Raw genomic sequence first — 24805 nt, 5'->3', positions numbered from 1 at the left:
TAATGATCTACTCAAATCGGTATAGAATTTACACCTCGAGCTTAGTTCAACTGTCATACCCCATCAGATCATAAGCTTGATTCACCTCAATGTTAATACTGTGTGTTTACATAGGTTTGCCTCAACATGGTTAAAACTATCATTTTGATATCGTGGATGGTCAGTTCTTGCATCTATAGCTCAGCTAATGAATTTGAGTGGTTACATTTCTCTAGGCCCATGCCTGAGCTTTTTACAGAAAGAAAAGGCAGGGTGACGCTGTTTCAATGAAGGATTCTAGCTTTAAATACATTGTTTTGAGGATGGTATTGGGAGCTGAGCATCTGGATCAAGTGGCAATGCCAGATGGGCTGCGTTTACAGGCAGCCCAACTTTTTTCCCACTAATTGGTATTATGGCCAGTCAGATTTTTGCACCAGCGCTCATCAGTCAAGACCAATTAGTGAGAAAAAAAATCTGAATTGGCATCCTTGTGTAGATGCAGTCTTTTTAAACATGCTGTAGTGGTGTTAGTCCCCACAAATCAGAAGCAGGCTTGGGAGTAAGAACACTCCTGTTGGACCAGTTTGAGAAGCAAGCCAGATGCAGAGGGGTGGAGAGACATGGCAGACCACAACAGGCTGCCACTGCAGTTTGACTATTTACCTAAGGATCCCTATACTCAAATGTAGAATGATATTCTCACACTAGAAATCACAAAAAAACACATTTAATCATATGAACGTGATTGCGGTGACAAGTGATACAGTAGTTATTGAAGGATGAAAAAAGACAACTGCTTAAAAAAAAAAGGTAGTTACTGAGAAACAGCATATGCTTTTTGTTTAAAGTACATTTAGCGCAAAAGGTATTTAAGTGATGCTACCGAAATATAGATTATTCTCATACAGTAGCCATCTCAATTCAGAAGTCACGCCAAGGCCATTTGTGGTGACAGCTGCTCCATAATCTCTGCAGTGTGAGTGTTTTAACAGGCCACTGGTTTTCCTAATAAGGGTCATAGTGAAGCATCAGAACTGTTTGCCCAAGTTGTATACTACACATTTTCAAATCAAATACAGTAGAATTGTGCAAAACGTTCCATTAGACCAATGGCCATGTTACAACTTTAGTCCAGGCACTTGCTTCTAGATAATTGTTTCTCTCTCTTTTATGAATGCTATGGTCCAAAATTGGTACATTAACGACCAGGCACTTTACATATAGAGGAAAATATCACAGTACACATTCTGTAACTCTGAAATGCAATGCTTTCTCAGTGATGGTTAAAACAAAATCCCCATTACCAGTCTTAGTAGCAAACAAAGTGTTATTTTTGGTTGACTATTCCGAGGCAGTAATAGACCAATCATATTCAGCAGTGTAAACTGTATGGTCATTACTGATCAACTGGGATTGGCATCTACAGTATACGTGCACATGGTGGAGTCAAAGACTAGCAGGAGTAATAGTAAGCAGAGGCTAGATTCAAACACGCTTCCTTTGGCTGTTTAGACGTTGCACATGCGATCTGCCTCCGACTCGAACCCCATCTCTGCAATGTGGTAATGGGGGGGGCTATGAGTCAAGCCTGATGAGACAGACCTACAGCGAGGAGAAGTAACACAAGCACTTCTCTCCTAACTGGAGAGTGAAGACGAGCTCCTCATTTGCGGGATTCAACAGGGGGCTCGTTGGGGGGTGGGATCTTCACATCGGAGGGCTCCACGCCCCAGATATCCCGGGCGTACTCGCTGATGGTTCGGTCGCTGGAGAACTTGCCGGAACCCGCGATGTTTCGAATCACTGTTCTTGTCCACTCTTTAGGGTTCTGAAAAGAAAACAATTGGGAAGCTCAATCAAAATGTCGGCCACAAACGACTGCCTTCTTGTTTTGTCTAGTATGATTACGGCGTCTACACGATTGTAACGGATGTGGTAATTCAGCAACCACATGGGGAACTGGTAATAGAAGCAGCTAATGGGGGTGCTGGGGTTTGCTGTAAATTGTTGCACTTTGTGACAACCCAACCGTCGAGCGCAACAGGAGCCCCAGCTGTTAATGAGACTAAAGACATGAGACGGTAACACAACACCAGGACTGGGCTGCTGACAGGTAAACGTGACATGCTGACTGCCCTGACCTCCCAATGGTAGAGAGAGAGATGGCTTTGCAGTTTGTGTTGGTATGAAGGTAGACAAAGCCATAGACAGCACCCCCTGGTGGACTTACTAAAACTGTCAAAGTAAGGGCCCAACATCACAGGCTCAAATAGACAGAAGTGTGCAAGAACTGTTCTTCAAGGTATGAAATCCATTACACATAGCCCACCTTGTATAGCTCATTGACTCTATCTTGGCAAGTGATGTAGGCCTCATAGTCAGCAAACACTTTGAACCTGAGGTGAGGAAGCGATGCAGAGTGACAAATTAGTTCTTAGGTTTTCAAAACCTAGAGATACCACATCCATTTCAGATAATAAAACAATGATCAAGTACCCTATTGTAGGGATCGTCAACTAGATTCAGCAGAAGGACAATGTTTTTCTTGAGCGCATGGTCAGGAGGACGGAACATAATTACAAATAATTTACAAATTGAACGCAAAAAGCCCAACTGATATATTTGACTAAAACAATCATTTCAAACCTTGCTTACATTTGTACACGATCACATATACCTCTCTATTTTGCGTAGGAGTACTTTGGAACAGATTTACAAAATAAAAAAATCACTTGGAGTGAATTTTCTGGTGTTTTTACAGTCGTATGTCCAACAATTAATACATGTTTAGCTCAGAAAACTTGGGGGGACCAAACAAAAATGGGCTAACAGCAACAAGCAAGGTCAGTTCATCCTTGCATTCTGAAGAGCTGACAATATGCTAATAACACTGATATGTCAACAACACTGCTGTTATTCTGCTTACCTGTCGTGGTTCATCAGCATGTTCACCACATCCTTGAAGAGCTCATGCTCTTTGGGACTGAAGTAGCCAGTCTGGATCTGATCTATCACCTGCCTCAGCTCTGATAGACGCTCGTAGTACTCCCTGGCATTGTACCTGGGCAGATACATTGTTTGAAGGTTGCAAGGTTATCCTTATGATGGCTAAACATTACAGGGTAAGTATTTGCCTTGTTATCTTGATTGTTAAAATGACCGATTAGCAAAATTACATTGGTTTTTGGTACCAAAACTGATTTGTCATTTTGTAATTTGGGTGAAATATCCCTATAATATGAACAGGGAAATGTCTACCGTCCAGTTTATAAGAGCACACGTTTGCCGTTGCTCTGCGTCGCTTATTTCTAAGTCTATGACAAGTCCCATTCATTCTGACACCAATCCAGTCAGCTCTTTCTCACCCTGTTTTGTCCATGGCATCCACATCCTCTACCCTCATGCCGAAGATGAAGAGGTTCTCCTCTCCGGCCTCCTCAGCCATCTCTACGTTGGCGCCGTCCATGGTACCGATGGTGAGCGCTCCGTTCAGCATGAACTTCATGTTGCCAGTGCCAGAGGCCTCTGTTCCCGCTGTGGAGATCTGTTCTGATAAGTCAGCTGCAGGGATCACTGGAACATACAGCAGGGAGAGGGAAGGGCTTAACAACAAACATACTAGGTATATCTTACCCAGCAGTGGTGTAAAGTACTGAAGTAAAAATACTTTAAAGTACTACATAAGTCGTTTTTGGGGGTATTTATATTTTTGACAACTTTTACTTCACTACATTCCTAAACAAAATATTGTACGTTACACACAAAAGTACTCGTTACTATCTGAATGCTTAGCAGGACAGGAAAATGGTCCAATTCACACACATCAGAGAACATCTCTGGCCATCTCTACTGCCTCTTATCTGGTGGACTCACTAAACACAAATCCTTAATTTATAAATTATGTCTGAGTGTTGTTGGATTGTGCCCCTAGTTATCCATAAATTAAAACAAGAAAATTGTGCCGTCTGGTTTGCTTAATTTAAGGAATGTGAAATTATTTACTGTCACTTTTGATACTTAAGTATTTTTAAAACCAATTACTTTTAGACTTCCACTTAAGTGGTATTTTACTGGGTGACTTTTACTTGAGTCATTTTCTATTAAGGCATCTACTTTTACTCAAGTATGACAATTGGGTACTTTTTCCACCACTGCTACCCAGTAACATGTAGACATACTGTAGAACAACATTAAAACATTGACATAAAAACAACTGTCCAAACCATAGCGCCATACAAACAGGATTCGGGTTCCATTCTCAGTAGCCTCTCTTTCCTTCAATGATAGCAGACAGGACTAGATAGGATTGAACCCTATTCCTCACACCCATCAAGTCCTTCCATATTGATGGTCATAAAGGAGAGGACATGAGGAAAGGAAGCCATCTGTGAATCCTTGGACAAACCATCCTCTCACCTTTCTCTGCTAGGGAGACCCTGTAGTTCTCAAGGTAGATGACCTTTAACCTGTCCCCCACCACCGGGTCGTTGTTGATCACCTGGCCCACCGCCGTGATCAGCTTGATGATCATTTTGGCCATGTGGTAGCCAGGTGCAGCCTGGGTAGAGAGGACAGCGTCAACAGTTGGATATTGATGAGGGAAAAAAAATATATATCTCTGAATGACCAACTCATCTTACATCGAATATAAAGTATCACAAACAAGTAAACAGATCAGTTATAACATTTCATTTTCAAAATACTATTTCCATGGTGACTGATTGTGTCATATACCTCAGATGTCTAGCTACATACCTTTCCTCCAATTATCACAGTCCTGGGAACAAAGTGTTTAGAGGGGTCCTTTTTAATACCTGTAGAGAAATATTATAATTTACTCCATTTCCCTCAGCTCAGTTAACTGGGATCAAAGTGGCGCAATGGTCTAAGGCACTGCATCTCAGTGCTAGAGGCGTCACTACAGACCCTGGTTCGATTCCAGGCTGTATTACAACCGGCCTTGATTGGGAGTCCCATAGGGCGGCGCACAATTGGCCCAGCATTGTCCGAGTTAGGGTTTGGCCGGGGTAGATAGTCATTGTAAATAAGAATTGTTCTTAACTGACTTGCCTAGCTTAATAAAGATTCAATTTAAATTAAAAAACAGTTCCACAGCCAGAGGGCAGTGTACACCTACTACTGGGATCTCTGTCCAAATTGCCCAGAACCAAAATGACAGTGTGTCACTAGAGATCACTATACAAACAGCAGTGAGCTTTCATTGCCACCATGAACAGATTGTCTAACGATTTACTCAATAGAAGTTGCCTGAATTAAATGTGTTTACATTTTTTATTTAACTAGGCAAGTCAGTTTAGAACAAATTCTTATTTACAATGGACGGCATACCCCAGCCAAACCTTCCCCTAAACCGCATGACACTGGGCCAATTTTGCACCGCCCTATGGGACTCCCGGTCATGGCCGGTTGTGAAACAGCCCGGGATCGAACCAGGGTCTGTAGTGACGCCTCCAGACCGAGCTGCGCCACTCAGGAGCCTTAAATCATTAGGGATTTAAAACACTGAGCCCTTTGGGTTGCTGAAAGTGCTGGCTGTGCAACCAGTCTCCACTGTGCAGTTGTTTGAAGTATGAGATTTCTGTTGGCACTAACATCACCCCATATTATGAGGTGTGGAGGAGCTCTTACGGTTGTAGAAGGTGATGATGTGGAGGACGTTGAGCAGTTGTCTCTTGTACTCATGGATTCTCTTCACATGGATGTCGAAGATGGACTCAGGGTTGATCTTCACCTCATACTCCTTCTCCAGGTAGGCTGCAAACTTCTGCTTGTTCTCCTGTAATAACACACAGAGGGGCATTTAAAGGTGGAGAAACACTTCAAAAGGGGTTCGCCAAGACTGGCCACGACACCAGATTGTATCAACTCTATATTCTTGTGTTTATGGGAGAAAGAAATAATGGGTTGAGATGTTAAGAACGTGAAACTGAATGAGCAGCTACCTGTTTTACATTGGCGATGTCACAAATGAAAGCATCTTCATCAATGAAGTCCAGTAGTTTCCTCAGCTGGAAGAGGTCTGTCAAGAAGTCGTCTCCAATTTTCTACAGTGAAAACAAAAAGCATGAAAGCATAAATAGTTACCATAGTCATATAGTTGAATTTGAGCATGTGGACACAGTGTGCAGAGACTTTTGTGGTCTTGAATAACCACATACTGATCAGTGTCAACACAACAAAGGGTAGACATTAGTTCATTGGGTGTGCAGGACTACTAACCCACAATGAGGTTCATTCCCCAGCAGGTAGCACCAAAAAAAAGACACTCGGAGGTACTCTAGCTCTGCAAAAATCTGTTACCTTAGCGATGAGGTCAGCCAGGCCTGGGTTACACAGCAGCAGCCAGCGGCGTGGAGTGATACCATTGGTCTTGTTCTGGAACTTCTCTGGCTCCACCTCATAGAAGTCCTTGAAACTGAGGATGGAGAGACATACAACAACAATATATCAGGCACACAACAAGTTAGTTGATCAGTGGATGTCTTTCTGATAGACTCGTTCAACGCAACAGGAATGTCAACGTCGCTGGAAAGCTAATAAAACAATACTCCAGGTTTGCCTGTAAATTGTTTCATGTAAAGCTGCCACCATCACCACCTATTTTGGTAAGACTTATTTAATAATCAAACGTGAACTCAGGTCAAACACTAACACAGTGTTCTTGACGATTTCAGAGTGGATCCGGGCGACCCCGTTGACAGCGTGGGAGCCCACCACACACAAGTGGGCCATGTTGATCCTCTTGGGGTCTCCCTCCTCGATCAGGGACATCCTCCTCAGGCGGTCATTGTCCCCTGGGAACATGGCAGCGATCCTCTGAGAGGGCACAGAGAATCAACTCATAAGTACGCAGACATATAGTCCCAACTTGCATTTGTGTGCTGCTGATTACTAATATAAAAAGTTAGTTACACTGAGCTCAGATCTGTGGAAAGAAACAAGACAGCACTCAAAAGGGAGGGGAGGAGGGGGGATCCTTCAGAGCACAGAAAAAGATCCACACTCTGGATAAGCTTGTTCAAGTACCCAGTATCAAAAGCACGTACCAAGTCGAGATGAATGATAATATCTCCCATTTCAGGACAGCAGAAATCAGCCTCCTTTGTCCCGAGACAGTGAGTGGACACAGAGGGCTTACTTGGAGGTGGAGGTGGTTGATCTCATAGATGATCTGCAGGTGGCGAGGCAGCAGCTTCTCAAACAGGTTGATGGGCCAGCGCTCCAGGGCCTCAGGCAGGACGGTGTGGTTGGTGTAGGCACAGGTCTGACGCGTCACCTCCCAAGCCTGGAACACACGGGGTCAACAATGTCTATACAATAAAAGTGCATCCGAATCAGTTCAATCACAAAACATGTTTGTTGATTTGATTAGGATAAATAACTAATACTGTACATATACAGGTACAATGGAAATTGCATGTACTGTACAATGTAACAGATGTATATCAATCAATGGTGATTCCTAGCCAACTGTATTATTTCTTCAAGTAGAAAGAAGTTTTCCCTGAGGAGGGAAGCATTGCCCAATACACAGCCTCCACCCAAGCTCAACACGCTGGATCAGTTCAGTTACGGCATCACGATGACTTGGCAAAACCACCCTGCTCAAACAATGCTGCCCCAAAACAGCTCTGGTTTCCAGTTCAAACAGAGTTCATACTGGGACACAGTCCCACACCTAAGCAGTCCTACCATCTACACAGCCATCTCACTTGGTACGGTTTGTCTGACTGTCATAGTGAGTGCCAGGCCTGGGATAGGGTTTAATATTTTCCCAGTACTTTACAACTGATCCATCCTTAGAATAAAATATTTTCTCACGGGTAACCCGGTATTTCCCGCCAAAACCTGAAGTGTCCTTCAAAAGCATATAAATAGGCCTATGTCTGGATTTGATTAGAGCTTTGATCAAGCTTGATGCTACCTGAGCCTGATGCTACCTGAGCCTGATGCTACCTGAGCCTGATGCTACCTGAGCCTGATGCTACCTGAGCCTGATGACCCTTTCATTAAATACATTCTATGAGCCCTACATTAAAAACACATTTTAAAATCCCAAGTGATTGTGCAGTTATCCAATACATATATGATATATAGGCTACGTACGACAGAAAAACGTGAAAGCCCATAGATGTAGATAGCTATATGCTCTCTTGGGTAAATAAACCCTGGCTAGTGTTCATGGGTGCCAAGGGAAGCCAGGTTTCCACCAAAAAATGTACTAAGAAAAAAAAAAATCATGAGAGAGACTCATATTTAGTCTCTCTGTGTTTCATAATTTTCCTTCAACTCGCAAATGGCTGAATGTATCTCACCGGAGAAAGCATCCTACAGCCCCTCTGTAGGCTTCCATCTGATGCTGTCTGGTCCAAATATTTATGACATTGTTGAGGCCCGTATCATTGAATGCAAATGCAATAGAAGCCAGTGAGGATTTGGCCTCCCTTGATAAACCCCCCCCCACAAAAATAGCCAATCAGCGTTGCGCTAAACTAAACTGAACGGTCCTGTCGCACCAAAAAAAAAAAAATGTCAAGGGAAGACAGTTTGGATTTGGTGTCATTCCTTTCAAATCGCATTGAGAGCATACGTCATTAACAGAAACATTGTGAATTGTTGCATCTTGTTGTGTTGTTGTCCTCCAGGGGCTAGCTAGCTATTGGCCCTTTCCTAAATTAGCCATGGATGGGTATAGGGATTCTGATCCAATCATTAATTCATATATTGTTCCCCTGGCCTGAGAGGATGGAAGTTCAATATGTAGAAGGCTAATGTTAACTAGCTAGGGGTGCCCATGACAAGAAGTTAGGCTAGCGAGCATGCATTTTAGCCAGGTAGCCTAGGACAACAGAAAATAAAAGTATGTACTGACAGAGTGATGGACTGTTGTCAACATGAGGGTGGCATTGGCATTTCTCTACAAGTAGGCCGAGTCAACATGTTTTTTCTACTTGCACAAATGTGTAGGCACATGCAGTCACTTGCACAGAAATCAGAACCATGGATAGACACATATTTATCCTACATTGATAGGACTAAATTGTTTTTGGTATCTTCTAGTTGTCACTAAGCAGAGGTGATCTGATTATGTTGAAATGGTGCTGGATTAATGGAGGCAGCTCCTGTTTTCCTTGCGACTTGGGGTGACTCTCTATGGTTCTAAATCAATAGTTGCTTAGTGGTCCGAAAATATCGGAAACAAACTTGCTTGACCGTGCTGAAGGTAATGTAAATGCTTGTTACATGCAATATGTTGGCTCTCTGGTTTTGTGATGAAACAAAAATGTGTGGTGTAACTCATTCTGCCACTGTCTTCTTATTGTCTTGGCACTTCTGAAAGATATAGATATATATATATATATATATATATATATATACATACACACACACACACACACACACACACACACCTCTCACAGTTGCAAGGCATATGAACCAACAGGTTGTTGAGCGAACAACGCAATTTTCACGAGACATAGGTTGTAATACGGCTTTTTTTTTCTGGCTCCGCCAGGGATTTTACCCATGCTACCCCTACTGTAAATAAATTAAACAAGCGCCTGTATTACTGTATTGTATTATATATTACACACCTCATTCAAACCATGATAAAGCTGCTAAAACATGCTATTCTGGTGCAGCACATGCGGCATAAAGTCACAAGTATAGGCTAACAAATCGGGATTTGAAATATAAATAGGGCCTATTTGTATAATTAGTAGGCTGACGCATATATTCCTTTCATAATATTTCCACTAATGTTATTAGCCTACCTCCTCTTTCTCTATATTGTTGCTTCTTTCCTTCCTCGCTTTTAACAGTTGAATTAAATACATTTCATTGTCTTCATCCTATTGGCATCCTTGAGTAATGTAAGACCCGAAGTAGATGCAGACGGCGTCCACCTCCCTTCACGAAGATTGAACGGTTATAGGTCTGAATAAATAACTGCTATAGCCTACCGACATCGTGTGTTTGCTTTTCTTTCAAACTACCCGTGAGTTCTACTGTGTGCTGTATTTAACATTCAGCAAAACAAGTGCTTGCATCGCTCTACTAAGAGTCTATTGGTATAAGAAATGCAACAACAAAAACTGTCCAGAAAGCTATTCTGGTCTAGCTCTCCCTGCATGGGACTCTAAGAGCTAAGGAGCGTTGTTAAAAGGAGAGAGGCCAGCAGTGCACAGGTGCGTGCGTATTCTGCAAAAGAAAGAGGCTATAAATTAGAAGCTTAAGAAGGCTAATACTGCACTGAATTAATTACCTGAAACAGATAGGCGAGGACATACAGTTGAAGTCAGACGTTTACATACACCTTTGCCAAATACATTTAAACTCAGTTTCACAATTCCTGACATTTAATCCGAGTAAAAAAAAATGCCCGTCTTAGGTCAGTTAGGATCACCACTTTATTTTAAGAATGTGAAATGTCAGAATAATAGTAGAGAGAATTATTTATTTCAGCTTTTATTTCTTTCATCACATTCCCAGTGGGTCAGAAGTTTTCATACACTCAATTAGTATTTGGTAGCATTGCCTTTCAATTGTTTAACTTGAGTCAAATGTTTCAGGTAGCCTTCCACAAGCTTCCAACAATAAGTTGGGTGAATTTTGGCCCATTCCTCCTGACAGAGCTTGTGTAGCGGAGTCAGGTTTGTAGGCCTCCTTGCTCACACATGCTTTTTCAGTTCTGCCCACAAATTTTCTTTGGGATTGAGGTCAGGGATTTGTGATAGCCACTCCAATACCTTGACTTTGTTGTCCTTAAGCCATTTTGCCACAACTTTGGAAGTATGCTTGGGGTCATTGTACATTTGGAAGACCCATTTGACACCAAGCGTTAACTTCCTGACTGATGTCTTGAGCTGTTGCTTCAATATGTCCACATACATTTTCTTTTCTCATGAAGTTATCTATTTTGTGAAGGGCACCAGTCCGCCCTGCAGCAAAGCACCCCCACAACATGAAGCTGCCGCCCCTGTGCTTCACGGTTGGGATGGTGTTCAGCTTGCAAGCCTCCCCCGTTTTCCTCCAAACATAACAATGGTCATTATGGCCAAACAGTTCTATTTTTGTTTCATCAGACCAGAGGACATTTCTCCAAAAAGTATGATCTTTGTCTCCATGTGCAGTTGCAAACCGTAGTCTGGCTTTATGGCGGTTTTGGAGCCGTGGCTTCTTCCTTGCTGAGTGGCCTTTCAGGTTATGTTGATATAGGACTCGTTTTACTGTGGATTTAGATACTTCTGTACCGGTTTCCTCCAGCATCTTCACAAGGTCCTTTGCTGTTGTTCTGGGATTGATTTGCACTGGTGTTTATACTTGCATACTATTGTTTGTACAGATTAACGTGGTACCTTCAGGTGTTTGGAAATTGCTCCCAAGGATAAACCAGACTTGTGGAGGTCTACAATTTTTTTTCTGAGGTCTTGGATGATTTCTTTTGTATTTACCAGTATGTCAAGCAATGAGGCAATGAGTTTGAAGGTAGGCCTTGAAATGCATCCACAGGTACACCTCCAATTGACTCAAATGATTAGCCTATCAGAAGCTTTTGAAGCCATGACATCACTTTCTGGAATTTTCCAAGCTGTTTAAAGCCACAGTCAACTTAGTGTATGTAAACTTCTGACCCACTGCAATTGTGATCCAGTGAATTAGAAGCCAAATAATCTGTCTGTAAACAATTGTTGGAAAAAGTGTGTCATGCACAAAGTAGATGTCCTAACTGACTTGCCAAAACTATAGATTGTTGACAAGAAATTTGTGGAGTGGTTGAAAAACTAGTTTTAATGACTCCAACCTAAGTATATGTAAACTTCCGACTTCAAATGTATATTTCTCAATCTTGAACAGGTCTATCTATTTTGGATGCCATTTCAGATGGAATTGATGGAGAGAGAAAGACTGCTCACGCAACAATATTCGAGTGATAGTTTGTTTTAAAAAAAAAACTGCAGCTGCAATTAAAAACAATATACATCTTTACAATAAAAAAATAAGGGGACCCCCGAAAGGAGATGTGTAAATTAGGCATTCAGTCCTTATATTACTGTATCATAGGCTATGCTGCAGCAGATGTAGACCTACCTGTCACAAGAAAAAACCATGAGATGATAAGTCTATATGCATTGTGAAGTGCACTACTTACGGAGATGGGCTGTCAACATGAGGGTTGATGATTGATCAGGCAGACCACAGAAGCAAGTTTAAGACATCGCATATAATTTAACAGTTCCATTTTACATCATGCTGCTGATATAAATAAATGTATTAAAATTCACTGGTTTCCCTCAGTTATTTATCCCGGGTAAAGAGAGTGGTTTTTAGCGGCAAATCTCGGTAACTGGGTTCCCACCATTCAACCCTAGCCTGGGAGAATACGTTACCTTGTCCCAGTCCAACTTCTCCAGATCCACTAGGATCCTCATCAGCTCAGGGATGGCCAAGGCAGGGTGGGTGTCATTCAGCTGGATGGCTACCTACCAGTGGATGGAGAGAGTGTCAGTCATGTCCATGGTTTAGGCCTCACTCCCCCCTATCTGAGATCTACTGCAGCCCTCATCCTCCACAACACCCGTTCTGCCAGTCACATTCTGTTAAAGGTCCCCAAAGCACACACATCCCTGGGTCGCTCGTCTTTTCAGGTCGCTGCTGCTAGCGACTGGAACGAGCTGCAACAAACACTCAAACTGGACAGTTTTATCTCAATCTCTTCATTCAAAGACTCAATCATGGACACTCTTACTGACAGTTGTGGCTACTTCGCGTGATGTATTGTTGTCTCTACCTTCTTGCCCTTTGTGCTGTTGTCTGTAGCCATAATGTTTGTACCATGTTTTGTGCTACCATGCTGTGTTTTCATGTGTCGCTGCCATGCTATGCTGTTGTCTTAGGCCCCTCGTTATGTAGTGTTGCAGTGTCTCTTGTCGTAAGGTGTGTTTGTCCTAATATATATATATATATATATATATATATATATATATATATATATATATATATTTTTTTTTTTTTATTCCATCCAGCCCGTCCCCGCAGGAAGCCTTTTGGTAGGCTGTCATCGTGAATAATACTTTGTTCTTAACTGACGTGCCTAGTTAAATAAAGGTTCAATAAAATAAAAATTGGTTGTACTAATTGTAAAATGTGTAATATTAAAGGTTGTGTATGGGATTTGAGGAACAGTAATAAGGTTGGGTTTATCAAAGAAAAAAAACAATTGACAGCTCAAAATTGGATAGTGAAATACAAGACCTTCTCTGAGAAGGTCTCAAAGGAGGTCCTGACAGGGTCTCTGCAGCCAAACTTGGAAGACTTGAAGCGGCGGATGATGTCCTGCAGTGTGGCGGCCACCACAAAGTACTCTTGCTTCAGACGCAGCTCCTTGCCCTCAAAGAACTGAACACACACACACACACTTTAGAATGATAACACAGTCTATTCTCAAAGCAATCACTCAAGGGCAAGTTGACCCCATGTGGTGAATACCTAGCATCAGTTTAGCGTCGGACACAGATTTGCAGACGTTATCGCAGGTGCAGTGAAATGCTTGTGAATAAATAGTATATTCAATGCATTCGGAAGGTATTCAGACCCCTTCACTTTTTCCACATTTTGATACGTTACAGCCGTATTCTTAAATGGATTAAATAGTTGTTTCCCCCCCTCAATACCCCATAATGTTAAACCAAAAATAGATTTAGACATGTTGGCAAATGCATAAAAAACAAAACTGAAATATCACTTTTACATAAGTATTCAGACCCTGTAATTAGTACTTTATTGAAGCACATTTGGCAGCGATTACAGCCTCAAGGCTTCTTGGGTATGCCAAGCTACAAGCTTGGCATACCTGTATTTGGCAAGTTTCTCCCATTCTTCTCTGCAGATCCTCTCAAGCTGTCAGGTTGGATGGGGTGCGTCGCTGCACAGCTATTTTTCAGGTCTCTCCAGAGATGTTAGACCGGTTTCAAGTCTTGGCTCTGGCTGGGCCCCTCAAGGATAGTCAGAGACTTGTCCCGAAGCCACACCTGCGTTGTCTTGGCTGTGTACTTAGGGCCGTTGTCCTGTTGGAAGGTGAACCTTCGCCCCCAGTCTGAGGTCCTCTGGAGCAGGTTTTCATCAAGGATAGCTCTGTACTTTGCTCCGTTCATCTTTGCCTCGATTCAGACTAGTCTCCCAGTCCCTGCCGCTGAAAAACATACCCATGGCATGATACTCCCATGCTTCACCGTAGCGATCAGAATGGCCAGGTGATGAGGGTGCCTGGTTTCCTCGAGACGTGACGCTTGGTATTCAGGCCAAATAGTTCAATCTTGGTTTCATCAGACCAGAGAATCTTGGTCTGAAAATCCTTTAGGTGCCTTTTGGCAAACTCCAAGCGGGCTGTCATGTGCCTTTTACTGAGAAGTAGATTCCCGTATGGCCACTCTACCATAAAGGCCTGATTGGTAGAGTGCTGCAGAGATTGAAGAACATTCCAAAAGGACAACCATCTCCACAGAGGAACACTGGAGCCCTGTCAAAGTGACCATTGGGTTCTTGGTCACCTTCCTGACCAAGGCCCTTCTTCCCCAATTGCGCAGTTTGACTGGTCGCCAGCTCTAGGAAGAGTCTTGGTGGTTCCAAAATTCTTCCATTTAAGAATGAAAGCCAGTGTTCTTGGGAACCTTCAATGCTGCAGACATTTTTTGGTACCCTTCCCCAGATCTGTGACTCGAAACAATCCTTTTTCGGAGTTCTACAGACAATTCCTTCGTACTCTGGGAATATGGCTGAATATAAACCGTTTTAGTTTTTCCCCTCCGCAAGGAAATCAAACAAGCAAAATGCCGGTACAGGGACAAAGTGGAGTCGCAATTCAATGGCTAAGACACGAGACACGGCTAGAGACACGGGTCTACAGTAAATCACAAAAAGACTACAAAAAGAAAACCAGCCACGTCACGGAAACCGACATCACGCTTCCAGACAAACTAAACCCCTTCTTCGCACGCTTTGAGGATAATACCATCATGGCCCACTAACAAGGACTGCAATTTTGTCCTGGTCTTTGGCGGTGAAGGTAGGAAACATCACTTCGCTGACCCTCTACACTGGGGACCCACAAGGGTGCGTGCTCAGCCCGCTCCTGTAATCCCTGTTCATCCATGACTGCGTGGCCATGCATGCCTCCAACTCAATCATCAAGTTTGCAGACGACACAACAGTAGTAGGCTTGATAACCAATAATGACGAGACGGCCTACAAGGGAGGTGGTGAGGGCCCTCGGAGCATTGTCAGGAAAAACAACCTCTCACTCCGCATCAACAAAACAAAGGAGATGATTGTGGACTTCAGGAAAGAGCAGAGGGAGCACCCCCTAGCCACATCGACAAAGTGAAATGGTCCACCCACACGCAACAGCGCCTCTTCAACCTCAGGAGGCTGAAATTTTGGGCTTGTCATCCAAAACCCTGACAAACTTTTAGATGCACAATCGAGATCATCCTGTCGGGCTGTATCACAGCCTGGTACGGCAACAGCACCACCCTCAACTGAAAGGCTCTCCAGAGGGTGTTGCGGTCAGCACAACGCATCACTGGGGGCAAACTATCTGCCCTCCATGACACCTACAGCACCCAAAGTCACAGTAAGGCCAAAAGGATCATCAAGGACAACAACCACCCGAGCCACTGCCTGTTCACACCACTACCATCCAGAAGGCGAAGTCAGTACAGGTGCATCAAAGCTGGGACCCGAGAGACTGAAAAACAGCAACCACTAACTCAGAGAGGCTGCTGCCTACATTGAGAACCAATCACTGGCCATTTCAATAAATGGATCACTAGTCACTTTAAACAATGCCACTTTAATAATGTTTACATATCTTACATTAGTCATATATGTATATACTGTATTTATACCATCTATTGCACCTTGCCTATGCCGCTCGGCCATCACTCATCCATATATTTATATGTACATATTTTCATTGACCCCTTTAGATGTGTGTGTATTAGGTAGTTGGGGAATTGTTAGATTACTTGTTAGATATTACTGCACTGTCGGAACTAGAAGCACAAGCATTTCACTGCACTCGCATTAATATCTGCTATCCATGTGTATGTGACCAATAAAATTTGATTTGCTTGCTTTTTGCTCTGAGGGGACCTTATATAAAACAGGTGTGTGCCCCTTTCCAAATCATGTCCAATCAATTGAATTTACCACAGGTGGACTCCAATCAAGTTGTAGAAAAAGAAACAGGATGCACCTGAGCTCAATTTTGAGTATCATAGCAAAAGGTCTGAATAAAAGTTTTTATATATATATTTTTTTTTATGTGGACAAAAAAATCTAAAAACCTGTTTTTGCTTTGTCATTATGGAGTATTGTGTGTAGATTGATGAGGATTCCTTACAATTTAATCCATTTTAAAAACAAGGCTGTAACGTGACAAAAGTGAAGGGGTCTGCACTGTATCACACTACCATGTCAGATACAGCAGGAGTATGTATGAGAGGCGCAGGTTGATCCAACTTTTACCAAATGCTGCTTTTATTTAACCAAGGGATAAACTGGGGCAGGCATAGACCTCTGCTCCACCAATACTAATTAGGCTATACATATCTACATGCATCTTGAGTAATACCATTCTCAGTAGATGTTGAGCAACCTTGCGGTTTCCTCATCCTAACTTGAACAGCTGACGTGCTTCACGTTACACATCGGAGTCTGCAGCACTGAGGAGATTGCGCCGAATGCTGTACTAAGACACCGCCACAACACAGCCCTTATGACCTTATTAGGTCGTGGCTGGAGAGAACGCACCACCCCCATGTGGCCTAGTGAATGCCTTTTTCCTCACACACTATTGCTGGTCATTTTCACTTTGAGCACTTGCAGAATGTCATCTCTACTCCATAAGGGTTACCATAGATACTCACATTGTCGTTGGGATAGAGGACGCGTGAGATGTTCTCAGCCAGGTTGCGGTCTAACACAGCTTCAATGTAGTCACCAACATTGACTGCACAAGAGAGAGGGGACCTTTTAAAATGATACAGTATTTCAAATTATACATCAGCAACCTGTCAAGGTTGAGGACAATCTCTTCTTCAAAGGCTTTAGGCAGCTTGGCTGTTGTGGGTCCTGCTGTGGCTGAGCAGTATAGGTACACAGTATAAAACAGCATAGATGATCTACGCCTCACTTTGAAAAAGGGGTTTATAACTGATCCTAATGCAATTGAGTAGTGGTTGAAAGAAAGGTCACGAGAGATGTGACTTGTAGGTTTGTCCCTTGCTGTAACCACTCGTCGATTACATGAGCCCAGGGAACCCAGTTGTTTCTCATGGCTACACATGTTTGCATGGTAAACATTAACTCAACCAAACCTGCCTCTCATGCTCGTCTAAATACAGCTTGGAAGACCACACACACTTCACTTCACTAGGAGAATGGCACACCATCTTAGTATTATGTAATGTCACAGCATTTGAAATGGGATCCAGTGTTGAATTTATTTCAGCTGAGCGTGGCCAACTTCATTAAGGATTTTCTGCACAACAGTAGAGAGTTCCTGGAAACAGTCAGCGTAGAAAGCGCCCTAAGCTCCATGTCCTAAGAGGGTCGTATCCATGGGTAATGTTGGCAGGCTGCCCTCTCCCCTCCCCCACCAATGGGGCAATGGCATTGTGTTGGTACAGGGGGCAACACTTTGTATTCCAAACAGCTTCTTTTTTTAAGGTAACCATCTCCCCCCCATTGCCACTCTTTGCATCAATACCCAGTAATCTTGACCTGATATTATATTAGCGTAATTTCCCTGGCTCTCTGTCCACCTACCATATAAGAGGATAAACCAAGAACCCAGAATAAGAACTACTGCAAGCCAGATGGCTTTGTAAGTAATAAATATTATACAAAGAAAAATCTGGATGTATTTTCCATAAATAAATCCTTAGAAACTCAAAAGAAATGTCTATCTGCAAAACTGGACTCACAGTTCAAGGCTGGGCTCAAGGTCTACATTCCACAGTTCTCTAGAGATGAATTAGCTCCCATAGACAGCAATATAACTTCCATTATCAATTGTGACTAGCGTGTTCTTAACATAGGCCTAGCAAGGTGTCTTTCAGGCACCTGAGTGTATCAGCTACAGTTGGATTAAAGTTTCTGAGTAGTGTTACCAACCTCTATTGACAACAGGCTATATATCTTAACAGCTAAACAGATCTATGCTAAAAATGGGCATGGAGACGTACATTCCTGCAGGTTGAAGTCAATGGGTGCCTTGGCAGACCACAGTCTCATGGTGTTAACTGTGTTGTTCTTGAATCCAGGCACAGGAGTGTCATAAGGCATGGCCAGGACAACCTAGGGAACAAAGAAAAAAAGTATTAGGAGAAATTAAATGGGAAAAGAATTTAGAAGACAAATGCCGATCGACTCTAATGTTTTGTCTGGGATCACATGGTGTATGTGTACGCGTGTGTCTGGTGCACAGACTCACCTGGGTGTCCACCCACTTTACACCCTCTGCTGTTTGCTCCACTCGGCCATAGAAATGCACAGGGAGCATGTACTCTGGACGAGCCTTCTCCCACGGGTTCCCATACCGCAGCCAATCATCAGCCTCCTCCACCTGGAGAGGGAACAAAAATATGTACGGATGCAATATCACAATAACCGCTAAATGTGACCAGGAATGCCATGCTCCATTACCTGCCAGCCATCGGAGATCTTCTGGTTAAAGATGCCAAACTCATAGCGGATACCATAGCCATAGGCTGCCAGGCCTAGAGAGGCCATGGAGTCCAGGAAACAAGCTGAAATGGAAGAACGTGTGAAGGTCCATTTCTTATGGTATGCTCTACTTACATTTGCCTGCGTTGGGTGAGATGTTCGAGTTTACACAGATCATGTTCAAATGTCTGAGTGTCACAAGGCATTTGTGACAAAGAGTGTTTGAAGCCTTACCTGCAAGGCGGCCCAGTCCCCCATTCCCCAAGCCAGCATCCTCCTCGATCTCCTCCAGCTCCTCTATGTCCAAGCCCAGCTGGTCAACAGAGAGAACTCATTAGAAACAATCGCCTATACAGCCCCAGGCATACATCAGCATCAGGTGCCAATAGAGTTTGACATGAACTTGAGTAACCCTTGTCTGCATTGTAGAAACTTCAAGCACAAGTAGTCCTAATAAGCATACTGTTAAGGTTTGAATTTAAGCAATACAGACACAGCAGTATGTAGCCTACTTGCAGGTTAGTTGGTGTGTGGTATTTTTTTAATTTTATTTTATCATTCACTTGTAACATCATGTTCCTTGTAGATTGTGTTCCGATGAAGAACAATGAGGAAATAAAACAAATATAGGCCTACATTTCTCTGAGTGAGAACCGACTGCTGTTGACTCTCCCAATGTAGGCCTCCTCGTCTACACAACGTGGCCAACAGACCTCACACTTGCAGGCTGTGATTCCTTGTTTTTCATAGGGAGATTATCTTTTAACTTAGTGCAAACAAAAGAGTGCACTGTCCTGAACAAGAAGATTGTTAAAAGCTACAGATACTGTACATTAGGTCTAAATCTCATGTTTCTATTGAGGAGACCACATTGGCTAGGTCTACTAATCAGATATTACACTGAGAAACTATACAAGAGGCATGGTAGCCTCTGCCCCAGTATCTGTCAGTTAGAGATGTCAACCATGAGTCTGGCGGGTCTCTCGATCGCCCAAGGAGGCTCCAATTCAAACTCACAGACAGCTCTGCAAGCATTATGTCAAAATGTGTTAGTTATTCACCAAATATGGAATTTTGCTGAGCAACTATCTTAAATGTACTCCCGTTACAGCCAGTATGTACTTCCAAAAAAGGTCTATATAAAAATATAAAAGCAACCGGGAAAAGGAATCATCTTTGGCACTTCCAATGTATTGAGCTGTTGTAGACTTCCAACCTGCACTGTAATGACGGATTTAAATTGGAGGTGCCGAATAGGCATGTTTTCAGTTGCGTGAACATTTTTATTTAGACCTTTTTTGGAAGTACATACTGGCCGTAACAGGGGTAAATGTATTAGTTATTACCAAATATGGATTTTCGCAGAGCAACTAACTCATTTTAACGCTTACAGAGCTGTCTAATGTGAGTTTGAATCGGAGCTTCCAGGGCTTTAGAGTGGAGACATGTCATACTCATCGTTGACATCTCTAACGTTCAGATACTGGGACAGGCAGCCTCAGTAAACAGTCTGTACTGATAGTCTCTAAAACATCACTAGCAAAGGCACCTTAATCATGAGAAATAGGGTTACAGCTACCAGCATTAAAGACATGCTCTGGAACTTTGGTGACTAAGTATTTTATAAACCTCCCGTTTGGGCTGGATGTGTCAATGTGTAGTTCAAACATGCATAATCTATGAGTAGAATTACTGTCTCACTTTAATTGGCCACGAAATCCCTAGTTTGAAAGCAACTGTTTTTCTAGAAGCTGTGCTGCATCATTTTCCCAAAATGTTCCCCCACATAGGCCAGCCCCCTAGCAGTTTGAGATCTAGCAAATGAGCTTCAGCCCCTCAACATTTGAGTGACAGCAAAACAAGAGCTTGCATTGACGTGGTACACAATTTCAGGGAACACTTTTTGGCTGTAGAGCGCTACTTTCAGAACTAGTGACTAAAAAGCATTCAAAAATATTGAAGAAACTCTTTAAATCCCCATTGAAAGCTAAAACAAAGGGAGGCCTTATAAATGTAAAGTCAGTCAGTAAAGTCAGTAAAGTCAGTAAAGTCAGAACACAGTGAGCTTCAGTGCTGGAGCTGGACTGTGACAATGGTGATGAAAGCACTGTACCTGGGAGAGACACTAATAAGCCCATCACACAAGTCAGGTCTGATTTTGGACTAGGGATGGATACGTGGGGAGTTTGAGGCCCACATCTTCATCCTGACTGTATGGCAGGAGGTACAGTTTTTATTTTATTTTTTAAAGACACTGGCAGTACAGGTGTATGGTTTTACCTGGTAGATGGCTTCATCGCAGGCATTCTGCAGGCCCAGGTTGATCATGGTGTTCTGAAGGGTCCGACCCATGTAAAACTCCAATGATAGATAGTGGATCCTCTGAAGATGACAGATGGGTTTCAGCATTTCAGAGATATGTAGACAGTCAAAGAAACGGTTTGGGAAAAATGATATACTGTAGGCACAATGACTCAAACACTTTGTAGCAAAACAGATGTGTGACCGGTCATTCAGTGGCGCTAATCAACTTGAGATCATCAGAAGCTGAAGAATCTGTGCTACAGACCTGAGCAAAGTTGAGTCAGCATGACGTCATAAACCACCAACACGCAGTACTGCAGACCCTCTGCTCAGCACTCGGCCACTTGTAGCCTAACGCATCTCAGATGATTCACTGCTCCGACTATTCCCCCTCAGTCCTCCACAACCCTCACCACCCCCCAGAGAGGAAGCAATACCATCAGGTCATTGGTACTGTTCAGAATCAGAACCCATGCAAAGCTATGCTAAGGAACGTGTCAGCTTGATTGTTGCCAGAGCAGGAGGGAAAAAAGTATTTCTCAGATGAGGGACTGTTTAGTTCCACACAATGGATGGCATGGGGATATACCGTATGCAAGAATTTAGCTCTGAACAAACACACGGTTGAAAAGCCAACAGGTTTTTCTGTTATTCATTCAAAGCCATCACCCTGCCCATAAGGTCTGGAACTGGTCATTGTCTCAGATCATGTGCATTGGTAGAATCCTTTGTTAGAGAGAACATTACATTATGCTGCTGGGATCTTTAGGTTTGGCTGGAGCTCCGTGCTTTGTCACCACTGCAGCTGGTATTTTACTGATTGTACTGCATTGATTGCTCACTCTGAATTAAAATAATTCCCTTTCCAAGTAAAAAGGAAGACTATGGCAGACCGACCATGTTTAGCCTGTTGAAAAGTGAATGTAGAGAAGTGTATACATTTTCCGGCCCATTACTCTGTGATGCAGGTTATGCAATATCTGGCATGTTTCCAGCATGTTCATGCACAGATGTGTAAAAAGGGTATGTCCACAATCAAATATGGACAACCTCTAGCTACGTTTTGAAAAAATATTCATAAACTAAACTGAATAATTAAGACAAACCAAATGGCCATGGCTCTTTCACTATTGCCAGACAAAATGTAGATGCTGATTAAAAATAAGAAAACACTTCCTCTGTAGTCTTGTCTTAATGATCCAGCATACTGAACAGAATATTGGATAATAAAGGCTATTGGTAGCCCATTCAAATAGATGGTAAATGTTAAACATTATACATAGTCTATTCACAAAGCTGTCTGCTGCCTGAGGTGATCAAATCAAATTTGATTTGTCAAATGCTTCGTAAACAAGTGTAGACTAACAGTGAAATGCTTACTTACTACCCAACAACGCAGAGAAAAAAAAGTGATAGAATAGTCAAACAATAACATGAGGAATAAATACACAATGAGTAAAGATAACTAGGCTATATTTCACTGACGCTTCAATGCTGCCAAAATACTATTGTCTAAACGCAAATACGCCTCGCACATGATACAGTTTCTGAAACATTTGGAATCTAACTTTCTTATAATCAAGAAATACTTTTTCAAATACTAAAGATACACTTTTACTGTACGCAGTTTAGGAAAGTTGCACTCAGCTGTATTTGAGAAACACAGGAAAAGTGGAATGGTCCAATGTAAATGCCTGCGCAAGGTGGGAGGATGTGTCGCTTCGCACAGAAAGTGTATATTTTGTATTTTAAATATTTATTTCTCGCTATGAAAGTTAGGTTCCAAAAGTTTTCGCGAGGGAGCAGGCTGTGATCAGGACCATCAACTGAGAACCTAAGGAGGGCCGGCTTTAAACTGGGTATATCCCACTTGGGGTCTTGAGAGCTATGCTATTGGTAGCCGAATGCCTGAAAGTAGATATTCACCGGTGTGTTAAATTACTCAGCCTGGTCTCAGACTAGACGTAACATAGTAAAATGTCAATCCGAGAAACTCAAAATTAGTAGGATATGTAATGTTTGATGTGGTTACATAAGACAGATGGTTACGGGCCTCCCGGGTGGTGCAGTGGTTAAGGGCGCTGTACTGCAGCGCCAGCTGTGCCATCAGAGTCCCTGGGTTTGCGCCCAGGCTCTGTCGTTACCGGCCGCGACCGGGAGGTCCGTGGGGCGAGGGAGGGCTTGGTCGGTAGGGATGTCATTGTCCCATCGCGCACCAGCGACTCCTGTGGCGGGCCAGGCGCAGTGCACGCTAACCAAGGTTGCCAGGTGCGCGGTGTTTCCTCCGACACATTGGTGCGGCTGGCTTCCGGGTTAGATGCGCGCTGTGTTAAGAAGCAGTGCGGCTTGGTAGGTTGTGTATCGGAGGACGCATGACTTTCAACCTTCGTCTCTCCCGAGCCCGTACGGGAGTTGTAGCGATGAGACAAGATAGTAGCTTCTACAACAATTGGATACCACGAAATTGGGGAGAAAAAAGGGTAAAAATTCACACACAAAAATATATATATATTTTTTAAAGACAGATGGTTACTCATGGCAAAAACAAAAGTAGGGTGGTTGGTCAGGGTGGATGGCTGCGAGTTTGAATCTCATGGACAACTTGAGCATTTTAGTAACCTTTCAACTACTTACTACCTTTTAGAGCTACTTTGCAACTACTTAGCATGTTAGTTTAAAAAAAATAAAACCCTTCCCCTAACCCCTTTAGCTAACCCAACTCCTAAACTGAACCCTTAGCCTAGCTAACATTGGCCAGCTAGCTAACGTTAGCCACCATGCTAGAATTCATAACATTATATTTTCCAAATTCGTAACATATCATATATACGAAATGGGAGATGGACATTCACAAATTAATACATAAAATATGAAAAGTAACGTACACTAAATGAAGTGTCTCGGATTTACGTACAGAATATTATGAAATGCTCTGAGACCAGGTTGCAGCCACCACTAGGAAGCTGATACAATTTTGAACAAAATAATGATTTTTCATACAGTCTATGGAAACAACTCATTGCAGTAAATTGGGTATCCTCTTCTACACATACAGGCCATCTGGGAATAATCAAATAGAAACTTGCATGAAGAGCAGACCAACAATACAAATAACCACTGATTTCAAAATGCAACTGAACACATTGCATGTGCAACAAAGTAACAAGGCAACCGAATCCCATACACTTCCTGTATACTTTCGGGAGATGTTTTCGCCTTTACCTTTGGATCTTTTTCATAATAATATTGCTGAGTGCGGATCCATCTCCCAACGAGGTGGTCCCTGACTGTGTGAGCCAGGGCGAAGTAGTAATCCCGAGGGGTGGCTACATTGCGATCTTTGACAAGAGTGAAGTGAAGATGCCTGTTGAAACTTTTCTTGATTTCTACGACATTGCCCAACCCTGCAATGCCACGCACGCTGATCTGTTTTCTCTTTTCATGATCACTCAGTGGGCTGCTCATAGCTTCAGATAAACTCTACCCGAATTTGTGCAAGGTTTGAATTGATTAGAAGTTGAGTTAAGAAGATCCACGCCTGATAGCCCTTGGTGGGAGACAGTTGGTTCCTAGAAGGAAAAAAAACTTCCTCGAACCACACCCCTTAATTTTATCAGTTTGGATTGATGGGAGGGGAGTGTGTTCGCACTTGTCTCTTATTGGTCAATCTGTGCGAAAAAGAAAACGTCTTGACGTCAGATCTAGAGCAAGCGTCGCGTCGATGTCGACGTCGTAATGTTCTGTAATAGTATAGTCACAGACAGAAGTG

General features: G+C 42.8%; 1 protein-coding gene across 1 annotated transcript; it reads right to left on the bottom strand.

Annotated features, from left to right (window-relative positions):
• Positions 1 to 693: 693 nt before the first annotated feature.
• pygb (phosphorylase, glycogen; brain) lies at positions 694 to 24667 on the bottom strand. The gene is made up of 20 exons (XM_020481616.2): positions 24259 to 24667; positions 21013 to 21114; positions 18967 to 19045; positions 18712 to 18815; positions 18500 to 18631; positions 18252 to 18363; positions 16932 to 17014; positions 13258 to 13401; positions 12393 to 12485; positions 7142 to 7288; positions 6656 to 6819; positions 6304 to 6418; positions 5946 to 6047; positions 5632 to 5779; positions 4738 to 4796; positions 4399 to 4540; positions 3348 to 3555; positions 2909 to 3043; positions 2312 to 2378; positions 694 to 1810 (listed from the first exon to the last, which is right to left on the bottom strand). Exons 1-20 carry the CDS (start codon positions 24499 to 24501, stop codon positions 1646 to 1648), a joined length of 2544 nt encoding a protein of 847 aa, XP_020337205.1. The 5' UTR covers positions 24502 to 24667; the 3' UTR covers positions 694 to 1645.
• Positions 24668 to 24805: the final 138 nt, after the last annotated feature.

The sequence above is a fragment of the Oncorhynchus kisutch genome, linkage group LG4 (assembly GCF_002021735.2).
Source record: "Oncorhynchus kisutch isolate 150728-3 linkage group LG4, Okis_V2, whole genome shotgun sequence".
NCBI lineage: Eukaryota > Metazoa > Chordata > Actinopteri > Salmoniformes > Salmonidae > Oncorhynchus > Oncorhynchus kisutch.
Note: the sequence above shows the minus strand (reverse complement) of the source record. Positions and strands in the feature narration are given on the sequence as shown.

Coding starts and splice junctions, on each gene's coding strand:
- pygb (XM_020481616.2), bottom strand. CDS start 24,501: ATGAGCAGCCCACTGAGTGATCATGAAAAGAGAAAACAGATCAGCGTG. Junction 19,046..21,012: donor GCGATGAAGCCATCTACCAG/GTAAAACCATAC, acceptor TCTGTTGACCAG/CTGGGCTTGGACATAGAGGA. Junction 6,820..7,141: donor TCAACCACCTCCACCTCCAA/GTAAGCCCTCTG, acceptor GTGCCCTCTCAG/AGGATCGCTGCCATGTTCCC.